This window comes from Lepeophtheirus salmonis, chromosome 14 (genome assembly GCF_016086655.4).
Source record: "Lepeophtheirus salmonis chromosome 14, UVic_Lsal_1.4, whole genome shotgun sequence".
NCBI classification, from domain to species: domain Eukaryota; kingdom Metazoa; phylum Arthropoda; class Copepoda; order Siphonostomatoida; family Caligidae; genus Lepeophtheirus; species Lepeophtheirus salmonis.
The window spans coordinates 4,313,143-4,336,708 of record NC_052144.2 but is presented as its reverse complement, the minus strand read 5'-3'; the positions used below and the strand labels follow the sequence as shown (position 1 = coordinate 4,336,708).

Sequence of the window (23,566 nt, the reverse complement as noted above, 5' to 3'; positions counted from 1 at the left end):
GTACCGTGAATTTTCCTGAGTTCTAATAATTAATAATCAATAATGAATAGTAAGGATTTTAAACAACTTTTCTCACTCAACAAACTAGAAACTCTTTTACTCTTGAACCTTCCATGGATTTTTCATGTAAGTTCATGTTTAAATAATTACACAAATCAACAGAATATAAATATTAGGATAAAATTTCAAGTTCCATATTCAAAACTGTTTTTATACGCGGAGGAGACAATACCTTTATTGAAAACACATCACATTTTTATTGTTATAGGATAATTAATTGTACATTCTCAAAAAGTGGGGAGGTCATGGCCGTTCTGATGCACGGTCCCTGTTCTATGATAGTTGTACTACATTCGCCCAAATAGAAATAAACTTATTATTTGTAAAATTTATATTAATTTGAAATATGCGTTTATATCAGGGGCAGTGCAGCTGGAACCAGAGGGGTTTTACATAATTCGAGTTCAAGTTTAAATTCTTTAACATCTTTTTGTCTGTACAAAAACTTTTTTTCTGAACAAAAATGGAAAGAGACAAAAAAACAAAAAAAAACATTTTTTTCCTAAAGGCCTTTAGTTAGAATTTACAATTATCATAGATATAGGTGCAAAAATATGTGTTTTTGAAAGTAAAAATGTGACTTATTATGTGGGAGCATCCAATTTTGAGAAACTGCAATTGAAAGGCCTAAATTTCATTTTGTTTTAATGGTTAAGCCATTGTTTTTTCAATTGTTTTATGCCCATGTGGTTTATTTGAAGCGTAAAAAAAATTGGATTTTATTTATAAAGAAATGTGAATTACAGATTTTTCCCCGCCTAAAAGTTAGCTTAAGGCGAAAAAAAGATAACAACAGTAAAAAAATTCTAATTCAAAATTCTCAAAAATCCTATTCAATACAAAAAAACTCTTAAGCGGACTAAGGGCCGACTTTTTTTTTTGGTCAATTTCCCAAATGACATTCCGCCGGAAGACAATTTTCCGAACGGACAATTTGCCGAAGGACCATTTGGACATTTGGTCGAAAAATTATATTTAATATATTAAAATTGTATATTTTAATGAATATGTCGTTCGAATCTTTAGTTTTGTAGTGCTTTAAATAAATTAAATTATAAGCATGAAAGCGATTCTAATGGAAGAAGTGCTAATCACTTTTTCGTTATCAATTTGACATGATGGATTATTTGTATTGGACAATACTCATGGATTGACGAATAAGCATAATAACTTTTTCTATTGGAGATGCTGTCGTGTTTGTTTATTATTTAATTTACCTAAAGTACTACAAAAGTAAAGATTCGAACAACATTTGAGCTACATATTACTGTGTTGTGTTGATATAATGAGCATTATGAGTAAATTAATATAATAAAGTTTTTCTGCAAAATAACACTAATTAATTTACCTTTTTGATATATATATATATAGCATATGAAAAATACATATTCATTAATAAATCATTTTAAATTTAATTCAAATATGCATCGCATATTTGAATTGTTTATAGTGCAAATGTCCCAAATGGTCCATTAGCGAAATGTCCGCTCGGCAAATTGTACTTTGGTAATTTGTTTTTTCGGTCACGAACCGAAAAAACGAATTAGAGATTCGTATTCAACGTGGTCAAGTAAGTGAGATATGCTGGAGTTGCAACATTCCACTTTTCTCGAATATCAAAAAAATTATAGTCCTAAAATTTAAACCACAATTTTATAAACAGGAACATCCGCAGGGGGTGGTCTGGAGGGGTTGTAGCCGCACCTTAAATTAAGGAATTTTTACTAGAAAATTGAATATCGGATTTTTTTTTTCACAAAAAATTTAATATTAAAATTTTTAATTTTTCAATTTTGTTCCAAAAGACTTAATTTCCTGTGAAAAGTTATAGAATTTTGAAATCTAATTTTTGACATTTATTCCAAAAAGTTTTTTGAAATTTTTTTCCACAAAATTTGAAATTTAAGGATTTATAAAAAATAATTAAGTATAACATTTAATTAAAAAAAAGTTCTAAACCCCCTCCCCCGCCCTAAATATATACACTTTTGAATCTTCCTCCTCCTCCCCTGTTTTTTTTCTGGCTAGCAACAGTTTTTATTCTTCCTTCTACTATTAAAAATTAGAAGGGAGGGGAGATTGCATTAACCAGTTAATTCGTCTTGGATTGCTGCAATTCAAATAAACGCTTATTGTTGCAATTGAAATGAACACTTATAAGAATTTAATCTGTTCAATAAGGCCAAATAGTGACATTGTATAACTTATTTGACATATTACTTTGGTAATATTTTGAATTACATATGGTCCATAAGCATTCTATTGAAGCATTGGATATTATGTAGGATATTAAATTATTTAGAAATAATGTAATCTTTATGTAGTTGGTGCATGTATTAAGCGACCTTTATTTAAGGCTAGTTAGGAGTAGGTTAGTTTACTGAATTGCAGTTGGACAGAGTTTAATTTACAAGGGTCATTATAATAAACTTTTTATTTGTGATTTAAAAAAAAAAAACATCAACAAAAAAATCTAATAAATTATTAATTATAAGTTTGGTTTAGCTACATACTGAAATGATTCTTACGTATCTATCTGTTGATTGTTTACTGTTACTGATATTTGATTTACTGAACTGTAGCAATCTGTTGGGTTGTCTTCCAAGTATCCGTAACTGTGGGAGTATCCCCATATCCAATCCTATTCATGAGTAATTCTGACGAACTTAACCTTTTTTATCAAACATAGGATTTTTTTTTTTTTTCTGGGAATAAATTAAACACTTCTACATACCATTTTTAAAAAGAGAAATATAACCATAAATAACATTATTTATTAGATTATTTGAGAGATAAAACGTAGACTATAACACCACCAGCGTTTGTGTCCAAATGCACCCCCTTGTGTGCGTAGTTGTTTTGTTATTTTTGTAATCATGCAGTCAGGATATCATTCTCTTTGGTCTAACTTATGTCATTTGAATATTATTGTTGATTTTACTATTAGTCGATATAATTAAATCCAAATTCTAAACTTCTAAAACGTGGATCACTAGTGAGGTAGACTAACTTATCCAGCTATTGCAAGCAAACTGGTCTACGGATCGCACTTGGCATCATGATGAAAAACAGTACTGCCAACCTTAAAAATTAAAAATTCCCAGTACTTTTTTTCTAGAATGTTCATGGAAAATTAATACTTACAATTATGGTATTTCGTCTCATTTTTTAATTTCTAACTCAGATGAGATGTTTTTTATCTTTTGCAACCTTTCCTGGCTACGGGAACAAATTACATTCCAATCTGCAGTTTGTAAAAATCAAACCCGCTAAGAGTAATGAAGCCAAAATCAAAAAGTGTTTTAATTATTCCCGGGATTTCTCTACGTACTCCTGTAATTGAATATGGAATTTAAAATATATTTTTGGTTTTTGATTTCTACATGTTTCACAAGTCAACAACTTATTGCTTCGGTATTTTTAATTAAGATAATGTTTCTTGTCTTGAAGAAAAGATTGTCAGTGGGTCAACTGAAGTATTGGATCCAGAGGAAAGAAGAGAACAATTTCATGAAATATTGTTACCCACTTTTGCCTCAGAAGAAGGGACACAATCTCCCCCAATGATGATAGATAGTACCACGACCATGACAACAATATATCACTGGAATCGTTCATTACTCATTGATCCCATATCCCGGATACATAGAACCAATTTTCTTAAAGGAAATGATACCACAACAAAGGAGCTATGTCGAGTGTTTGGGAGGAAGCGTATTCATTGTTTAAAGGCCCATTTGGGAAATATACACAAGGATCATCATTGCTTGTATCACTACCAATGCCAGTATGGTGCGCATTGCTTCCCTTCAGAGGACAAAGCATATGTATGTGCCAATATAAGCCTGAGTACTCACTCAAGCCATAAAAGGACTGCATCGAGTGAAAAGGATGATCATTGGAGGCAAATTGCTGGCTTCCATCTTGCTCTGAGGAAGGATGATGGTCAATGTTACAAAGAAATCCTGAATCTTCCATCAATTTCCTTCAGTAATATAAGTCATTTATATCCTTTAATGAATCAAATATTGTCAGTCGTGATGGACAAACAAAATTATTCATTCAACTGTTTGCTCGACTCTTTATCAAAACAAAGCCGAGGGTTCTTAAAAGAAGTGCTCCTGAAAGTAATCGAGATTGATTTCATTTGGACTGATGTTCTTGATCTACTTAAAGGATTATCCCTCATGACTATTCACAAAAAGGCTCTGAATAAAATACGTAGTAGAAATTACGCCAATTTTTCAATCATCACAGATTTAATGGAGTTAAGTGTAATTACAGAGACAATAGTTGGGAAATACTATCCTAGATCGGACCTTATGGCGAATAGATTGGATGTACTATTATTCATAACCCAAATGTTTGTTGGATTTAATATTCCGGCACCTTTTATTTATCGTTTAGTCGATCTAAAGATAATTGATCTTAGGGTTGAAGATCTTTTGGAGGAACTCCAAAGAAATGAGGCTATTCTTGATATTCTAACAAATGGGAACTTTTCATATTTACATGCCATTGAAGTGATATCGTCAATTGCTACCCCCAACAAAGAAATAAATGTCCATGACTATGGAATCAATGACAGTTTGGGTCCAAAATGTAGATATGACAGAATAAATTTGGAACGAGTGAATGAGTTATTCAAATCATCTCTAATTCAAGGTTTCAATACGGATGAAACAATTCATTTATTGATTTCTAATTTCACATCTTGCAACGGGATTCGAGATATAATCATGTCCATGAAAGAACTGGAAATCCCTCTTAGAAACATAACAGAGTACATTATTTCTCTTTATCAAGATGAAGCAACAAAGGAGTATCAAATATCATTGGATAATTACGAGCTTCTTTCGCCAGTTGATAAAGGTTTTTCATTTTTACGCAGGCTTATTCGTCATCTTTTGCAAAAGGAATTCATCACAAATTCCGCTATGAAAAAAGTTCTTGGGACAGAGATATTCAAAAAATATGTACGACGAGTTTTGCCCACGAATATTTATGCAAAGTACAAACAACGCACATCCATTGATAATTTTTTAAAGAAAAATTTAAATGCCATCGATAGTTCAATTCGTGGTAATGAAACCAAAGATAATTTTCTCAATTACACACAAATAAAAAATCTAATCTATAATCTAAACTCTGATGAATATCCAAGTAAATAATCCCTATTGTTGAAAATTTCTCTTAAGCCATTTAAAAAATTTATTTTTTTTAGACAAAAAAACCATCTACGCCAAGGATACAATTACTGGTAGTAAAATATTTTCTAATAATCTTTAGAGAATGTTTTTATACATTTAATTTTAGGGACGGGTCGGACACAATCAACTCCATCAATAGGTAATATTATTATTTGTATATAGATTTGCAATTTCATAAATATTATTAATAAAAAAAATCACGTCTTGAATTAATTGACTTAAATTTCAGAAACTGAGAAACAATCAACTTTTTCAAAATCAATGAAGCTTTTTAAAAGTAAGTAATAATATTTTACTAAAATATATGATTATAGGATCGATGCAAATAGCTATAACACCTGCTGTCCTCTCACCCCAGTCCTGATTAATTTTAGTAGTCCCAGGACCTATCTTTATTGGTCTGTTAGTAAAACGACCTTTCAGCTTTTAGAGTTTTATGAATATAGCTGCTATCAATAATACTTAACAATAACAAAGCCAATCATTCATAATAAAGCATTGAATACATTTTGCTCTAATATTTTATTATTTAGCTATTATTCATTCTTTACTTTAGTCTTAGGTAGGACGTAGGCCCTATTAATTGGTTGTCTATTGAATGGGAGAAAAAAAGACTTTTTGTATACTTATTTGTTTAGTACGACAGCTTAGTACATTTGCGCCATCTTACAGAAATTGATGTTTTTTAGTTTGCTCATACCGTATTGTAATACCAATAAGGCATGAAACTTTTTGATGCTATAGAACAAGGCCCTGTTGCAACTGTTCCCGGTCTTCTGATAACTATTGATAAAGAATAATAAAAAAATAAAGGGTTGTTCCAGTAAATCCGGACCACATTTAACTGCATTCTGATCAATAAGGGAAGTAAGTAGAGGCTTGAAATTTTATTTAAATGTTCTAAAAATACAAAAGAAAAAAATTATTTAATGTGTCTGCCATCTTTGCCAATCACTCACTCGATACGGGGCAAGTTTTTGCAGACCTTGACTGCGTCCACGGAGGAGAGTTTGATTCAGTACTTGATGATGGAGGCCTTCAAGGAGTCTATGCTGTTTGTGAATTGGCAAGTACCTTCCTCTTTAACTTCTAAAATAATTAATCCCTGGCATTCATATGGGGGGAGTTAGTAGCCCAGGTCTGGGGGTTAAAAAAGGGTACCTTCTCATCTTTCAACAAGTGTTTTTTTAATGTTCCTTTAATTGGCTAGATGGAGTTGCACTGATTAAGTATAAATAAACATTATGCCCCCCATGACCGATACCCCCACGAACTTACAACAATTACTCCATCTAACCTAGGAATCTTTTTGTGAAATCCACATACATAAAGTATATTTCTTTCACACATCAAGTTCAAGAGAATAACTCCCGAGCTATTAACTATGACGTTTCATTAACAAGTTTTAGGTCTTATGGGCCTTGTAAGATGGAGCTGAGTCTTATTGAAACAAGACTCAGTTTTTATCCTAGGTACAATATGGTTAGACAGGAGTTCACAGTACCTGTAGGCACACACCCTCGCTTTTGGCTCAAAGAAAATGGGGGGGGGGCATAACATTGTTGTTACTTCCCATGACACTAAGGGTCCTGATATATTTACGGATATTTCTTTTGTAGAGCTGGTATGACTTCATCCTCAGATCAGTGTTTATGGCCCTGTAGAATGTTGCTTAGCTTACTTGGCGCTTTTTGGCAAGAATGTTAATTGGAGTCACAGGAGACGCCTTCACAAACCTTAACATACCTATGAGGAATCTGGTAGTTGATTTTTTATCACGCCGGGACTTGTGGGTTTTACTCTTATCTCTTACTCTCCTCCTTTCTGTGGTTGTAGACGTCACAGACTGTGGTCTTTGGATACCCGATCATCTTCTTGATGTACGCTGGACTGTGTCCCGTGCAAGTAAATTCGATGATGGTATTCCTTTGGGCTCCTCCATCGTAAATACTTGTCTTGAATTAAAAGTTGTGGAACTAACTTAAAGTTAACGCCCAACCTCTTACTTGAAAATTGAAATAGCCGAGTTAAATGCTTTCCTTATTGTTTACGTTGTAGTTAAAGAAGGTCCGGATTTATTTGAGCAACCCTGTAAGATGGTACCACTATTCTTGGGTATAAACGAACTTTTAATGAGTAAACAACGCCAGTTTCCCATTATAAAAGATGCTGCAGATTACAAAAATATTTCTGTGAGATATAGGATAAAAACTGATTTTGAGGGGTAGAAGTAATTTTTTGGTAATAATTTAGTGAGTTTTACGCTGTTTTTGCTCTAAGGCTTATCATTTGAATAATTGATTCTTTAGTTATCAGTTGATGTAATTTTATCCAAAATCAAAGTTCACCTATTGAGAAGGAATTTGAGATATTTGTAGAGTTCAGTTCAACTGAAGTCAATTCCAAAATTTTTTGTAATTTCCTCGTATTGATTAATTATTAGTCTTCTATATATATTTGTACTTCACCGAAAACATGTTTGTTAGACAGGGTAGGATCCTGAATAAGGCTTTGAGATTGAATAAATCCGATCCAAAAAATTAGGAAAAAAAAAATAAAAACCCTAATTCAGTCAGAATGTAAGATTTCTTATGGGTACATTTTATTCATACATTAAAGAATATTTCATTAAACTTTTAGTGCCATATTGATTTTTCTTACTATGGCTAAATAGTTATTACAATTTTTTTTTTAAATGACTTAATAATGATCAAATAAAAAATATTATGACAAATAAGAGGAAAACTTTAGTGGAAAAATATTTTGATATTAAACAGCAACGTGCATCTACGTTCTATATCCAAAAACTCAGCATTGAGATCCCCTCCACCCTTGACCTGTTTAAAAAAAACTTTTTTTTAAAAATATTGTTATGAAATGGAACTAAAAAATACCATTGCCCGATAAAAAGATTTTGCTCACATAATCAATCTAGGCAGATCCGAATACATTATAAATGTATTCTCTATTATGCTAATTTTTTTCGTATAAAACTACACAACAGAACAAAAATTTGACCTACTACTCTGATGAATAAGATTCGTAAGATTTTTCTAATTCTTAACTCTTTACAAGAATGAATAACTAATAGTAAGGGCTTGAGATTTTTTTTGAAATATGATGGGATGACTGATGATGAGCCAGGGAGTATTTTAGTCTAAAGAGCGCTCACTGGCTGTAATTTACCTTGTTGCTAACCCTCAGTACATTTGGCATTCAGTATTTTTTATTTCATATAACAAAATAAAGAAAAACAGTTATCCTTGTATAGATATTTTAAGCTAATGATGTAATATTTCATTCATTTCTTAGATCAAAACGATGAATATTATATACACCAGGGAGCACTGGTTCACTGTAAAATGATTGTGGTAAAAAAGTTGCAGAGCAAATCGTTGTGAGGTTATATGGTTGTATACATTATTATTATTAATATGTTATAATACACCTTGGCACACAGGTTGTGTATGTTAACTTCTGGGCACCGTCTCAAAATGATAATGTACACCATGAGATTACCACACAACGGTATTACCCCAATCTGCAAACTTTTTACGGCAATCATTTTACCGTACACTAGGGAGCACTATATTTAGTGTACCCTGTATACACGCTCTATGGTATATACACACGCCTGTAATATTTAATTAATATGACTATATTGTTATTTCTTAGACCAAAATATATTTATAATCAATATCAGAGAGCGCTATATACCCACATTCTATATTGACGCTCGATGTTACATGCTAAACAACTGCGAGATTTACATTTACTACATTTTTATGTCTTTGATCTAAACATGTCTTAAACGTATGTTGACAATATCTTGCATTTTACATTTTATTTTTATTTTTGACAAATAAAAAGGCTAAACGTCTTTTGGCGTACCTAACATTTAACATTTTTCTTATATGCAAATATACTGTTTTGAATTAAGTAGAAATATTCTCTTCATAAAAATTGAATTCATATAGCAGAATCATAATTTATGATTCAGTTCATGATTTCAAAAAACAAACATATGCTAATAGGCCTCTAGACATCAACAGTTAGTTGTAAACACGTTATAACATGTTTATTTAAATTGTCGAATATAATTTAATTGACTTTTAAAAACTAGTAGTGAAGTTATGAAATTTGTATAGAAAAAATGTATCCCCGTTATTTTTATGAAAAAAGTTATTAGATATGTTAAAAAAATATTTTTTTAATATTGAACCCAACTTGCAACAATTCCAAAAATTATGAACCCAAGCCTACACTGGTGGTTAAAAGACAATCATGATTGTCGATACTTAAAAAGGACAAATGTTTATAGTCCTTAACTTATGAATTTTCTCACGGTTACTTTGTAAATTTTTTAGCAATGGGAAAGGAAGCTAGACAAAATTTTTGTCTGCTCGGGAATTCTATTAATTCAAGACATGTTTAAAGCAAGAGTACTTACTCTCTTCTGTACTAGAACTGAAAATTAACTCTAAATGCGGATTACCAGTTACCAAATCGATCGTGTATGTGCCAGTGATTGGGTTTCCCCCAGATATTAGGTTTTACAGTATCATCTTGGATTTTAGTTTAAAAAATGTATTGAATCTTGGATTTTTCGTATATAATATGCTAATAAAGAACAATAACAATTCTATTTTATTACAAATATATTACATAGATTTAGTTTCTTGATTCAAGGTATACAGGGATGGCAGAAGTATCCGTGCATATTGATCACTTTTTTTTAAAATCTAAAGGTTTTATCTTGCTAAGCTTTAACTTTACCTTAAAGTACTGTCCATAGACAAAATCTTTCATCTTTATACTTAATCTGTTCAGTTTCACCATGAAGCAGGAAGAGGACTAAGGGGCTTTCCCATTCCTCATGTGATTCACACAAAGATAAAAAGTGGACTGTACACTTCCTGGTTGGGCTCAAGAGGTCCATCAGAACAAATCGTCGGATATCAATAGTTGTTCATGCTCTGTCCAAGATAAAGGTGTTTGGCTTGATTACCAGTAACGGGAAGGATGTGCCTGCTCACATTTTTGACAGCTGTCTAAAGTGGACCTCCTCAGTGTACTTGGACCTTCTTCAGTATGTTGTGCTTCCAGGGGTGGAAGCCACCTAGCTTCCAGATACAAGGTTCATTTGCATTTAAGACTCTGCGCCTTGTCATATAGCCAAAACGGGCTTACATTACCTCAAGAGCCAGTTCCACGTCCTGATTTATAGTTGTGATCAGAGCTGAGAAGGAAGGTAAGCGAATATTTCAATAGCTCCTTGAGATCCTTGAAGCTCTTTAATACATAAACGAATATACAAGAAGTGGAACATGTCCTGCTTTATCAAGAAAGATGTAATAAAAGCCTTCTCAGCATTTAGTCCCGTTTACAGGGGGTAATCAATGCTGAGGGGGATCATATTGAATGATACAAAAGCAAATTGTTCAATTTAAATTTCAAAAGTTATAATTTTTTTTAAGATGCCATCTACTTTTATATAAACTTACGTGAACATATTGTTCGGATACTTATGGCCAATCCTCTATAGTGGATGTCGTCTTGTGCTTTATATTACATACAGATTCGAAGTTCTTCCAAACATGTAAAGTTTAAAACGTTTTGAACTTGTTTTAACATTAAATGAAACATTTTCAAATTATAAGGATGCTATGTCCACTTTTCCGTCACACTTTTCAGACATTTATTGTTTGAACTACTCTAAATGTAAAATATTTATGCATGCTCCTAAATTGACCGCATAAATACCTGATAAATATGTAAAAAAATTGTCACAATTAATGTAGTTACTGCTACAGACTTCTTTTTTTATATTACATTTAAACCTTTTTCAAAATGTTTTGCGTGGAATTGGGGAAAATACCAGATTTGTGTGAACGTATGATCAAAAACCTGTTTTTCTAATCCAAAAAAATTGCAGGATTAAAAATAAAATGTATTTAAAAGCAGGTGGGGCGGATTATCAAATATTCTAACCTCTGCATCACTAATATATACGAATTAGTACCCAGATACCTGATTATCTGATATAACATAATTTAATAGATATGGATAGGTATAGAATAATTTTATATGTTAGTCGTAAATATATAATTTTAAAAGATTTAAATCGAGTTATTAAAATTTTAAAAATCAGATTTTGAGTTGTTAACTTCAGATCTTTTAATGCAGGATTACATGTGTTTCGTTTATATTGCTATGTTATCAAAGAAGTTGAATACTAAACTGGAACGAATGCTTTGAAACGGTTTTATAAATTTTGTTTCCTGGAGTTGGTCTGAGACCAAATGCGTATAAATACATAAGAAATTACTTATGTTAAAATCTTTATTATCAATCAACCTTACAACTAGAAACATGATCCCTAATTCACAACCCTCTATTTGAGCTAAATAGTGTCAGAGCTAATTTATTAGTTCACTTGATAAAATTTCTAGAAACTGGGATTTGTTTGGATGGTTTCAAATTAGTTCAAAACTATGACTATATTTCACTTAATTTTTTTAAGAGAGTATACCTCAACGTATAATTCAGCTTTATATTTAGCTTTTAAGCCTAATTTATTGTTTCTACTTTATTAATTGAACGCTAAATGCTCAAAAAATAAATTGAACGGCACACTTCCAAGCCTACTTATATCTATTCATTTGACTCTTTCTCTCTTCAAGAATGAAAGAGTAATAATAAGAGATTTAGAAGAAAAAAAAAATCTGTTGGGGTGACTGACGAGTACTTTAACCTATAGAGAACACTCACTAATAAAACAAACAAAATTCATTTTAACATACCATTGTTTATATTTTATTCAAATTTCAACAATTTCACAGATGAATTATGAAATATGATTTACCAAAGATACCAATGACAGATAGAAGCAGTACTCTTGTTATACATACATTCGCCTGCAATATTTCATCAATACGATTACATTATTATTTCTTATATCATCGAGCGTGTATACTATACACGCTCGATGCTATATGCACACGCCCGCAATATTTCATTATTACAATTACATTGTTATATCTTAGATACATATATGTTTATGATATACATCAGGGTACACTATATACCCGGTGACATGTTCTTATACATTCCAACAGACAGAAAGACAAATGTTGCTTTTTTAATAGAGAGATAACTTTATATTTCAAATTAAGATGGTTAATTTAATCTTGTAGACATTCAATTACTGCTTCTATATAAATCACGATAGGCATGAATCTATCAAAACCAATTAATGATATTTCACAAAAATTAGCACAGCTATTACAATGGCTCATCATATTGTGTTTGCGAAACGTGCTTCTTTGGACTATGACATCTTTGGTATTTTATCCCTTGTGAAACTTCACTTACATGTTTTAAAAATAACAGTCCTTTTATAAACGAACTCCACCATTCGATATTTTCCAGAAGTTTTAATTATATTTTTGTGTAATATATGAATTTTGTTTTATTCTATCCCTTCGATAAAAATTTTAGCGCAAATTTGACAAAGAAGAAAAAAATAAATTGACATTGTTCACTCCTTAAAGATAAATATTTTTGTTTAAATATATACTTATTATTTATTACTGAACAACAAGAGTTTGAGTCAACTAGACAATATTGACATTTGAAATAAATCAGAACATGCGTTTGCATGAAACACTTAATAATTTATAGGTAAATAAATAGCTCATAATAATACATTCTTTTCATGGATATAATCGTGAAAGAGTTGAGTCGGATTTTAACTACTACTTAGTTCTTACTATCTTAATGAGAGGGTAAAAAGATCTGATCTCTATTCATAACTCATGTGTGCTTGACTCATTTATCATTTTAAAAAAAGGAGCTAAAATACTTCCCTACATCCCATAGTTCACGTATTTTTATAATGAGAGTTTAATTTGGCCTCTCAGAAATATAGATATTTTTTTAAAAGATTGGCGTACCTTTCGATAACAGGAAAAGGTGAGGTTATGCACATATATACTTATGTTTCAAAAGGTTTGGGGGACGGGTTTTGAAATTGGAAACACAAACTATTATAAAGTGAGTAGTTATTTACAAAAAAAAATGCCAAAAACGTTCCCTTTCAATTGTTCCGAACAATAGCATGTCTAGTATAGAAAAAGACGTTTGCAGAATTTTTTTTGGAGGTGGAGGGGGCTGGGGGGGGAAGGCTTGGTTTTTGGATTTTTTTTTTCACAGAAAAGAAATAATTTTTTTTTTTGAAATAAATGAAATTATAATATTAAATTTCTTTTTGAAAAATAATCCATAACTATTCTCAACACATTAAATTTTTGAAAAAATAGAAATTGCAATTTGGAAAAGTACCAATTATAAAGAGAGTGTGATTCTAAATTTTATAAATTTTTGATATGAGTATTATAAATTTAAAATGAATAGTTAATTCACTTATTAGAACTAAAGAGACTCTCAGGAAGTCGGGAAAATTATATGAACGAAGTAAAAATGATCGCATTGAATTCTGATATGTTTAAATTTGATTAAGTGCACTATGTTCAGACTCGTGCCATTGTCATCAATGGGATTTTATAGCTACAAATTACAGTTTTATTATTAGTGATGAAAATTGTGTGAATTTTGGGTATGTTATGAAAAGAAACCGAAAATCAACATGTAAGTCTTACAATTTGAAGAATGTTTTGAAGTAGATCCGCTTTGCCGATGTTGATCTTCAATTCTACTCTGAGTTCAAGTCTTTTATACGCAAACACAAATTTTCATACAGTTTTAATATAACTGAATGTAGTAGAAAATGAAGTTAACTATTCTGGAGTTAAATAATAATGATAACAGCTGAGGAAAAGAAAATTCATTCTTCAGGCTAACAATTCCAAAAAAAAGGGATGATTAAAAAATCCACCGGATTTTCATCACTATGTATTATCCTCAACCTCTCCACAGTGCCATTCCTTGTCATTTTTGAACGAGGTTGCGTGAATGCATGAACATAATTTAGGTTCTGTTTTTTTTTATTTCATTATTATTTCCTCTGGTTTGTCACTTCTTTACCTAGTCTCTTTTTAATTCTATTACCCCATTTCAAAATTTCAATAATGCCATTTCCCAACGATTAACTTTTTCAAAAAAGATTTTTTTTTTTTTGGAGGGAATATTTAATTGACATTTTTTTGGAAGTAAATTGTTAGGATCTTTTTTTTAAGACAATATATATTATTTCCTTTTTTTTGTATGTATATAGATGGTGTTTTATACGATACCTCCATTCCTATCTTGCACAAGGAAATACCACTTTTCATGATTCTCAGCCTATGTTTCTATATTTTGATTTCCAAAAAATACAATTTTTGACCCATTTAGTGTCAGTTTTAGGGGAGATGGTATATTTTAGAATTAGTAAAATTTTAGGTTCCATTCCTCTATTATAATAAATTTAAAATACCAACCGTCACATCCTCTCTCACGTCGTTACATTTAATGTATCACGCAACCTTTTTCCAAAAAAGAAATAGAAAAAGTCCTTAAATGATCTGAAAATAGCCAAATAAGTCAATCAGACCGACTGCCATTTACATTCTATGTTCTCCCAGAATTTTACTGTCATATCATTTTTTTAGCATTTTTAAAATGAATTACAGATTATTAAAATCTACACTGTATTTTATTTGATCCTGTATTTTAATATTGCTTTGTAATATTTTATTAAAAGAGTAGTTATACATTTTTATTCGTGTATGATAGTCACAATTTCCTTAAAGAAATAATAAAATGGCCGATATATTTATGTGGAACGAGGTATCAAGAAGAAATTGTATTTATGTTCTTACAAAATACATAAGGCAAGATTAATAGAAATACACGGCTAGACCATCATGTAATCGGGCCTGCTAGAATTTTAAATCGGATGTATTGTACCGACTGTTGGGTAAGACAGACAGATTTTGACAAAACGCACAACCACTCATAGTCTATGACGTCACTATTACTAGAATTTTCAATTTAATGTATCGCACATACTGCTATGACGTCAATATTAAAATGGTGGTGGAAGTCAAACATCAGTCGTACACGCGTTATGGTATAACCTTGTACTTCCATTCACCTTGACATAGGGGTATTTTCATGTTTGCGAGGTAACACGGTGCTCTAGGACAAACATGAACTTATAAAAAAATAAATGTCAACGGTTGGTCCACAACATATAGCTGTATTTTTTTTTTTTTATTACAATTTTTGGCCCCTCCACTTTGAAAAACAGTGTGTGGAGCCTGGCTAAGAGTTTCTTTAATTAGAACATGTATAGAAATGTATTTTATAGGGTTACACAACCTCTATATTAATTAGATAAGGCAAAATCCATTCTAAGGTGGACAAATTAGGTCGATTAATTGATATCCAGCTGAAGCGGGTTCCACAATCTAATTGTAAATGTAATATACCAGTTACCAATATGAACATAGATTTCTGTTGTGCAATACCTTGTGGAATTTGAAACGTATAATTTTGTGGAGTCAAACTGAATGCGTGTGCTAGTCATTGTATAGTAATAATTCTTATCATATTTGTTTTCTCTTTCAGCTGAAACTAATCGACTTAGTCCCCTAATGGGAATATTATATTTCATGCAAAATTAAAAATTGTTATATAAAGGTGATATCATGTAAGGAACTCTCCAATATAAGAATGAAACCTCCACTTTTTTATTCTTGGTCATAATAAAGTCCATTTTAAAGTAGAATAGTTACAAAGAGATTGGAGGAATTGAATTACAACCATCGTTTAATGAATGTCTTAAAGAATTACCGTATTTCTTTTGTTCATCTATTTATTTGGTGTATTCAGAATGATAATCTACATCAATAGAGTAATGTATTTCTGTACAGTATACAGTCATTTTTGAAGAAAATGGATTACAAGGGACCCTTGTTTATCGCAGTTTTTGGGAACAAAAAAATCCGTGTCGTTCAGGGAACTTTTTAGTACTTAAATGCAAGAAATTATTTTTCAATGTCCACTGTTTACTATTTTTCCTTTGTTTTTTTGGTATGGTTAGGACAATGAAAACATTTTATTAATCATGAATTATTTAAAATAATGTATGACAGATAAGATACTTGTATAATAATTACACAATTCAATCTTAATCAGGATTACTTACTTGATTATTAATCCGCTCATTTCAAAAATGTAAAGTTAAACTAATCGGAACCTGACCAATATTTATTTAGCAACCTCTTTAATCGCAAGCTTCTATAATATGTTAATTAAAAGTTTTAATTCTATCCAGGTATCAAATCAAATACTTATGGAACACTCCCTCCTATGAAAAATTATACATTTCTGTTATATTTATTTATAGGCATAATATGAAAGAACTCATTAACAACGACAAAAATTCTTGTTCACCTCAATATTTAGTTAATTATTATTCATTATCATAATATACAAATAAACATGATATGAGGAGAATAGACCGCACTATACGTGGAGTCAGAATAATTCCAAGTACCGCATTATTTGAAATCCGCGGTGTTTTTTACCATGTCATACGGGGGGGGATATATTTATGTAGGATAAAATATGAGTTAACCTAAATGCCTGCGGATTTTATTATTCATTTTCATGATACCAGCGGTTCATATTTAAGACAGTTTTAGGACACTTTATGCCGAATGACTTTGCCGAATGACCAACTTCCCGAAAAAAATAATTTAATACAAGTTTTAACATATATTACATAGAAACCCACGCAACAGGTCTGAATAGACCGAAATAGAAATAAGGAATGAAGGTAGAAGAAAAGAGACAGAGAGAGGGATGAAGAAAGAGACAGGGAGAAGATAAGGCGAAGGGGGAGAGGCAGAGGGAAGGGAAAGGAATATTTAAAGAAAAAATGAAGTAGATACGTATAGAGTACAGTCTCTATACTAAAATACTCTTTGACTCATCATGTCATAAAAAAAATTATCCAGCTGTTTTTATTATTCTTTCATTTTCGAGGAAAGAACATATAAGTATTGAGTAACCACGAGTAAGTGTGCTCATGAAAAAGAGAAAGTTAGACTGAGAATTTCATCTGGAGTTATCTTCTATATTGTTCGAGCACAGTTTGTATGTTTGTCGACGGCTCATTATCCCAGGCAATCTCGAGTACTACCGCTAATTAATAAATACAGTTATTAAAGTTCCATAAGACACTCAATGCAGAATTCTTTTAATGCAGTTCCCTCTTTCATTTCATACATATTCTACGGGGTTAAGTACTTTCGCCTTAAACTGTTTTGACTCAGGACATTTTGCCTTAAGCAATTTCGTCATAGGAGATTTTGCCTTAAAGCCATTTTGCCTCAGTGATATTTGAACTTTATATATAAATACATGATTTATTGTATTTTTTAAATTATGTAATTTATGTTTATTAATATAAAAAACATTCAATGGTTATTTTATGTTGAAAAAATGCTGGAATTATTACCAAAATTTTAATTCATACATATTATTGAAATCCCACTATGTAATGAGTTCGAATCACATATAAAATATGTTATTAGTATATTAAGAAAAATATAAATAAACAAACAGGACAACGATTCGAACTAAAGAAATGCTAATCACTCCTCTGTGACTAATTATCATATGATATGATGGATTATGCATACTAGAAAAGACTGATGAATTGACGAACAAGTATAATATGAGGAAAGAGTATAACTTCTTCATTATTTCAACAAAAAAACAATCATTTAATGTAATTTATGGTAATACACATGGTATATTTGATTTATAAATTCAAAGGAAATATCCATTTCAACCAAAAATAAACAATAACGACGGATAAACCTCATAAATGTATATATAATAAGGCGAAAGTACAGGGCATAATATTTTATTAATAGAAATAAAGAAAAAATAGCCTTTAGTTAGGTTAAAAAAAGGAAGGGAAGAGGTATTTTTAAGAAACTCAACCCATATGCTCATATACTTTCTTACAAATGCCAATTTGTTTTTGTTTTATATTCAAACCTATCTCAATTTGCCTTTAGAATAAATTTAAATTGAATTTTTTTCATTATTTATGCAAAAATTTCAAATAAATATGCATGTTGATGATTTGATACTCAACTATCAATCTTTCGAGTTTATTAAAAGTAATCATTAGTGAGTATTTTCTTTGTAATTTTTACTTTTATAAAACCTAATTCGTACAAATTTAGTCTCTTCCCAAAAAATTTAACTTTTATTTTTCAAATATGTTTAGTGTGTCTCTAACAAAATAATTATTTTATGGCATTAAAAAAAACATTATGTCAAAAAGGTCTACCCCTAAAAGAAAAATCCTAGTCACCCCCACTTGCAAATACATTCTAGCGCCCTGCTTGGTACCACTGTAGTACCAGTATATCTAACTACACTAAAAAGAACACCTATATTTAAATCATTTTATTTGAGTGTTTTTTTTTTTTTTTTGCAATCCTTTGTTTACATTCACAAATGCTTGATTTAATATATTCGTGAAATTATGTTCAGAAGACATTTAACAATGACATTTAGATTTTTGAAGTGTTATGATTGACGAAACAATATATACTGCCAAATGTTTGATTATATATCTTCTTTTTTGAAAAGAGGAGTGTTGTGTATTCAGTTATTTCTAAATTCATCTTTAAGAAACTCAAATGAATGAATAGAAAATGAAAACTTAAAACCCCTTGAAATTACGTCAAATAGTCCTAGATTGATTAAAATTATCTTTATTGAGTCCATTTCGAGTATTTGAATATTTTTGGGATGTTTTTTTTTTCAAAAATCCACTGTTATTTAGAAATAACAATGGATCTATTTTGAATCAAAAGTATACGACTCACATATCATATTTAGGACAGCACAATAATTTATGTATGTATATTTTTATCATTTGTCGATTTTGGACTTTTTTTAACGATTTTTACTTGAATGTTGATTGCTCAAATTCAAATTACATGTTGTTAAGCTCTAAACAATTCCCTACTATTAAATAAACCTGAAGTATGTATATTTCATGTACGATAATAATTTGCGACTATCCTTAATTAAAGTATTGATCACTGTTGTAAAATTTTGATATGGATATTAATAAAAAAAGTTTGTCTGTCTGTTTAATTGTTCAAAAAGTAGCCCTGTTTAACAGCAAGTGTGTGTAAATAGCTACTGCTCATCACGTCATATTAAAAAGAAAAGAAAGTTAATATATAATTTCAAAGAGGGGATGTGTGTAAAGAAAAAACAGAGATCAGCGATTAGAAAAGGAAAAACGATTGATGCGTGTGCTCTTTCTTTTTTTGTTTCGGTATATACTAGGCGTATGTCTCCCTCTAAAAGAAAAATTATCGCTTATTTTTGCTGTAAATTGATTTAAAAATCGTACTAAAATAAATATATAGGAATTTAACCAATGAAATCATAATTCATAGTAAACTTTGTAATTCCGTTAGTAAACTTCAAAATATACTTTTTCGTGCCATTTTCAAAATAACAAACAAGAAAGATTTAGTTTCTCCTTAATTTCCCGACGTAGCTCAATTTGCAACGCGCTTGGGTAAAAATATTCCATTGAACTTAATTGGCATTGAATCGATACTCTATCGTAAATTTAATTTTTGATATTTTTTCCCAAAATATTTAATTTCTTATGAATAGCTATGGATTTTTGAAATTTTTTGAAACAAATTTTAATTTTTGGATTTTTGTTTTTCAAAAAATTTATAATAACCAAACATCCCCTCCTAAAAAAATAAATATATATATATAGTCCAGTGGACTCCCATGAATGTATAAGGCATTCAAAAACCATTTTTAGGTCAGATAAAGTTACCAGTGTAGGAATGTATATGCATGTGTGTAGGGAAATTATATATTGGTTACGTCGTTAGGGGAGTATTTTTTTTTTTTTTTTTTTTGGGATTTGGCCTTTTTTGAAAGAAAGTTTTTTTTTGTGTAATGTCAAATTTGTTCTAATAATTTTTTTTTAGAAGAGATAAAAAAATTATTTTTAAATTTTAGTGTTAAGTTTTTTAGGGACAGACTAAATTTGAAGGAATAATCATTTTTGAAAATTTTTAAATTGTGCTGTTTTTAAAAATTATGCAAAAGTGGGGATGGGCAATGTCCTTTGTCCCGGCGCCACTGAATGGAGTAATTGTAAAACTATAATGTTTCCTTATACTTAATCAGTGCAACTCCATCTTACCATAGGACATGAGCGTTGTTTACTTGTTTAGTTGATAAAAAAGCGACAGAGAGTGATGCCATCTTGCAGGAAAATAATAAAACTCCCTTAATAATAATATTATTTCTATATTACTAACATAGAGGAGGCTGTGCAAATTCGTATCAGCATGTGCCTGGTTTTTTTTAACTAGAAGCTACAGACTGTCACACAATCTTGCGAATAATAATTATTTTTTAGTTTGTTCATACCCAATTTTAGGAACATTAAAACAAAAAAAATTGAGAAGAGTCATTTGATGATAATATTTGCAAAATTAATAGACAAAAATGTCAATTAGTTATCTTCAATAATTATACGTGTCGGAACGTTAGACATGGGATGATTGCGCAAGTTCACATTAAGTTTGAGAAAACTGTTAATTGTCTCATAAATTCCCTCAATTTACAAATCTTTATAGATGACTACATACATCTATGCAAATGGGAATCATTTAGTGTTTATAGATAATTAACTTTTATAACAAATAATTAATTAATATCTAGTTTTATTAGTAATTGTAGTTTGATCGTCTCATTCAAGGATGATTATGTTTTTTTCAAACGAAATGAATTTTGAAATGATATTTATTTATTATTTGTTACAACTGACATATCTTTAACAAGGTTCTACGTGCTTCAAAGACAATCTCCCGTTTTCTCATGCTTAAAAATCTATTGAAACAGGACAAGAAAATCAATAAATATCAATTATATTTGATACATCTGCCATAGAATGAGCTGAGGTAGAAGGGGGGAGGTGGCTAGTTGGTGTACGGGATAAGTCAAGGATCTCCATATCTTCAATTCATAGCAAGTTCCTATTAAATGCATATGACTTTTGCAAACTTCATTTGTCTTTCTTTTTGTATGAATGTATGGCAGACAAAGTAATTTTTGTTCCAAGAAATAACAATACTGTCATATTAATTAAATCTTGCAGGCGTTTTTATGAAACATCAAGCATTTAAATTGTATACAGGGTGCAATGTATATAGTACTCCCTGATGTCATATTCATATTTTTGATCTAAAAAGTAACAATGTAGTCATATTAATGAAATACCGCTGGTGTTTTGCATGTAGAATCAAGCGATAAACAGGATGCACAGTACATAATGCTCCCTGATGTATAGGATAGGGCAGCAAACGTGGATTGTTCATTAATTCGTATTTTTTCTATTATTTTGGAAAGGTTTGGTGATCATTTTTTGATATTCTGTTTCCACTGTCATTTTTATATAAACAAATTATACTACTCATTTAGTCATTTCATTATCATGAGCGAGCAACAAGCAAAAATATCTCCTAGATGCTGAAGCTGATGTGACGAAAATTACTGATGTTTTTAAGTGCTCTACGAGACTGGTTTTTAAGTTGGCCAACATGCTAAAAAATGGAGAAGACCTCTCCAGGATGTCAGGAAGTGGAGGGCATTATTTAAAGAGGGATACTAAGTTCTTTTTATGTTCGTAGAAGAATATAAAGGAGGCAAACTTGTCAGATGCATTTTCCATCAACTCCGGCATAGTCTTCAGGCTACGTTTAAAGGCTATTATCGATAATGAAAGGGTTCATATTAAGTGCAAAAAGTTTTGGAAAAACCTTGTTTTGTTAACATTATTTTTTTCCTATTATTGAAATGATGAAATTAATGATATATTTCCAAATCCATCTCTGGAGTCCACGTTTTGATGCCCTATCCTGTAGAATGAACACCTACAAGCATTCTGCATGTAGCATCGAGTGTGTCTAGCTAAGCTCAGCCATATTTTTCCCTTTACAACCAATAACAGCTTCGACACACCAGCGAACAGATTCACAGCTCTTGCCAATGATGACAGTGTTCATGCTGTACTAGGCTGTAATGATGGTAACTCGGAGTGAATCCAAATTTGGTACAGTAGCCATTATTTTCCAAGACGTTCAAAACTACAGAGTAAATGGATTGAAGTCAGAGCCGGAGGTAGGCCAAAAGACAGCCATATTGTTGCTGTAGAAGTGTTGGTTCTTCTTGACAGTATTAGGCTCTAATGGACTTTTTGATGTTGTAAGCAGTCTAGATGGAAATGCCAAAGGTCATAGCAACCATCTTGGCACTGACACTGGCGCGGAGGAGTCTCAGACGTGTTTATTTTTATCCTTGCCCCAAAATTTTTAAATTTAGAGATATGGATTATGAAGAAAACTTGTTAATATTTTTTTCAGCTGTCATCTAGTTATGTAATGAAATCTTGTAATAAAAATAATGGGGATAAAATCGTAACTAAATGTTATTGCAAGTTTTCGGGTCTCAACTTTGTACATTAAATTGAAGTCCTTGTTATATATATATATATATATGAATAAAAATCCTAGTATGTAATAACCCTTTTTGAGTTCTTAATACGCAGAGTGAGCTACTTTAAATCATACAAGATTCAACTCATAAAATAGTTAATGAAAGGAGCAGAAAGAAAAACATACTTAATCCTTCTTTATTTGAAAAAACTAACTGTGTTTTTTCACTTATTTGTTTATATATTATAAATATCCGCGCCATCTTGCGGTTATTAATGTCCTAATGGTATATCTACATAATATGTATTGTTCATATATTTATGATTTATGCATAGGTGATATTTGGCCAAGATAAGATACCTTCTTTTCTTTATGTGCAAAAAAATATAGAATTTTTATTTTTTGAAACTGGATCCCTTTTCGAAATGTAGGGGCTCCTATAACGACTCTTTTTATTTTATATCCTATTAATTCAATTACGTTTTACCTTTCAGAGAATAAGTGCAAATATGAAAAGGAAAATAGCCGAGCACTTAAAGGGACACATTTCTACGAAACCTGTAGGAACGGAGTATGGATCAAACGGAGTTGCCCACGTAGGAACTCAATATTTTGGACATTATTAAACTGCTGTGTCAACCTGACACAATTCCCCTGTTCAAGAAACTGTTTGACTTAAGGGGGGTAATAAATAAAAAGAGGAAGACAAAAGATTTATTAATATATCTATTGCAGTTTTAAGAATCACATCAACTCTGTCAATAAAAATAATTTGATTTA

General features: G+C 30.7%; 1 protein-coding gene across 3 annotated transcripts; it reads left to right on the top strand.

Annotated features, from left to right (window-relative positions):
• Nucleotides 1-7: 7 nt before the first annotated feature.
• On the top strand, nt 8-23,566 carry LOC121129512 (uncharacterized). 3 transcript variants are annotated; one of them, XM_040725234.2, is made up of 5 exons: nt 8-126; nt 3,516-5,223; nt 5,285-5,409; nt 5,500-5,547; nt 23,281-23,566. In XM_040725234.2, exons 1-3 carry the CDS (start codon nt 43-45, stop codon nt 5,347-5,349), a joined length of 1,857 nt encoding a protein of 618 aa, XP_040581168.2. In that variant the 5' UTR covers nt 8-42; the 3' UTR covers nt 5,350-5,409; nt 5,500-5,547; nt 23,281-23,566. The 3 variants fall into 3 exon arrangements, with proteins under 3 accessions (XP_040581168.2, XP_071749563.1, XP_071749564.1); XM_071893462.1 differs by having other exon boundaries at nt 38-126; nt 3,490-5,223; XM_071893463.1 differs by having other exon boundaries at nt 56-126; nt 3,511-5,223.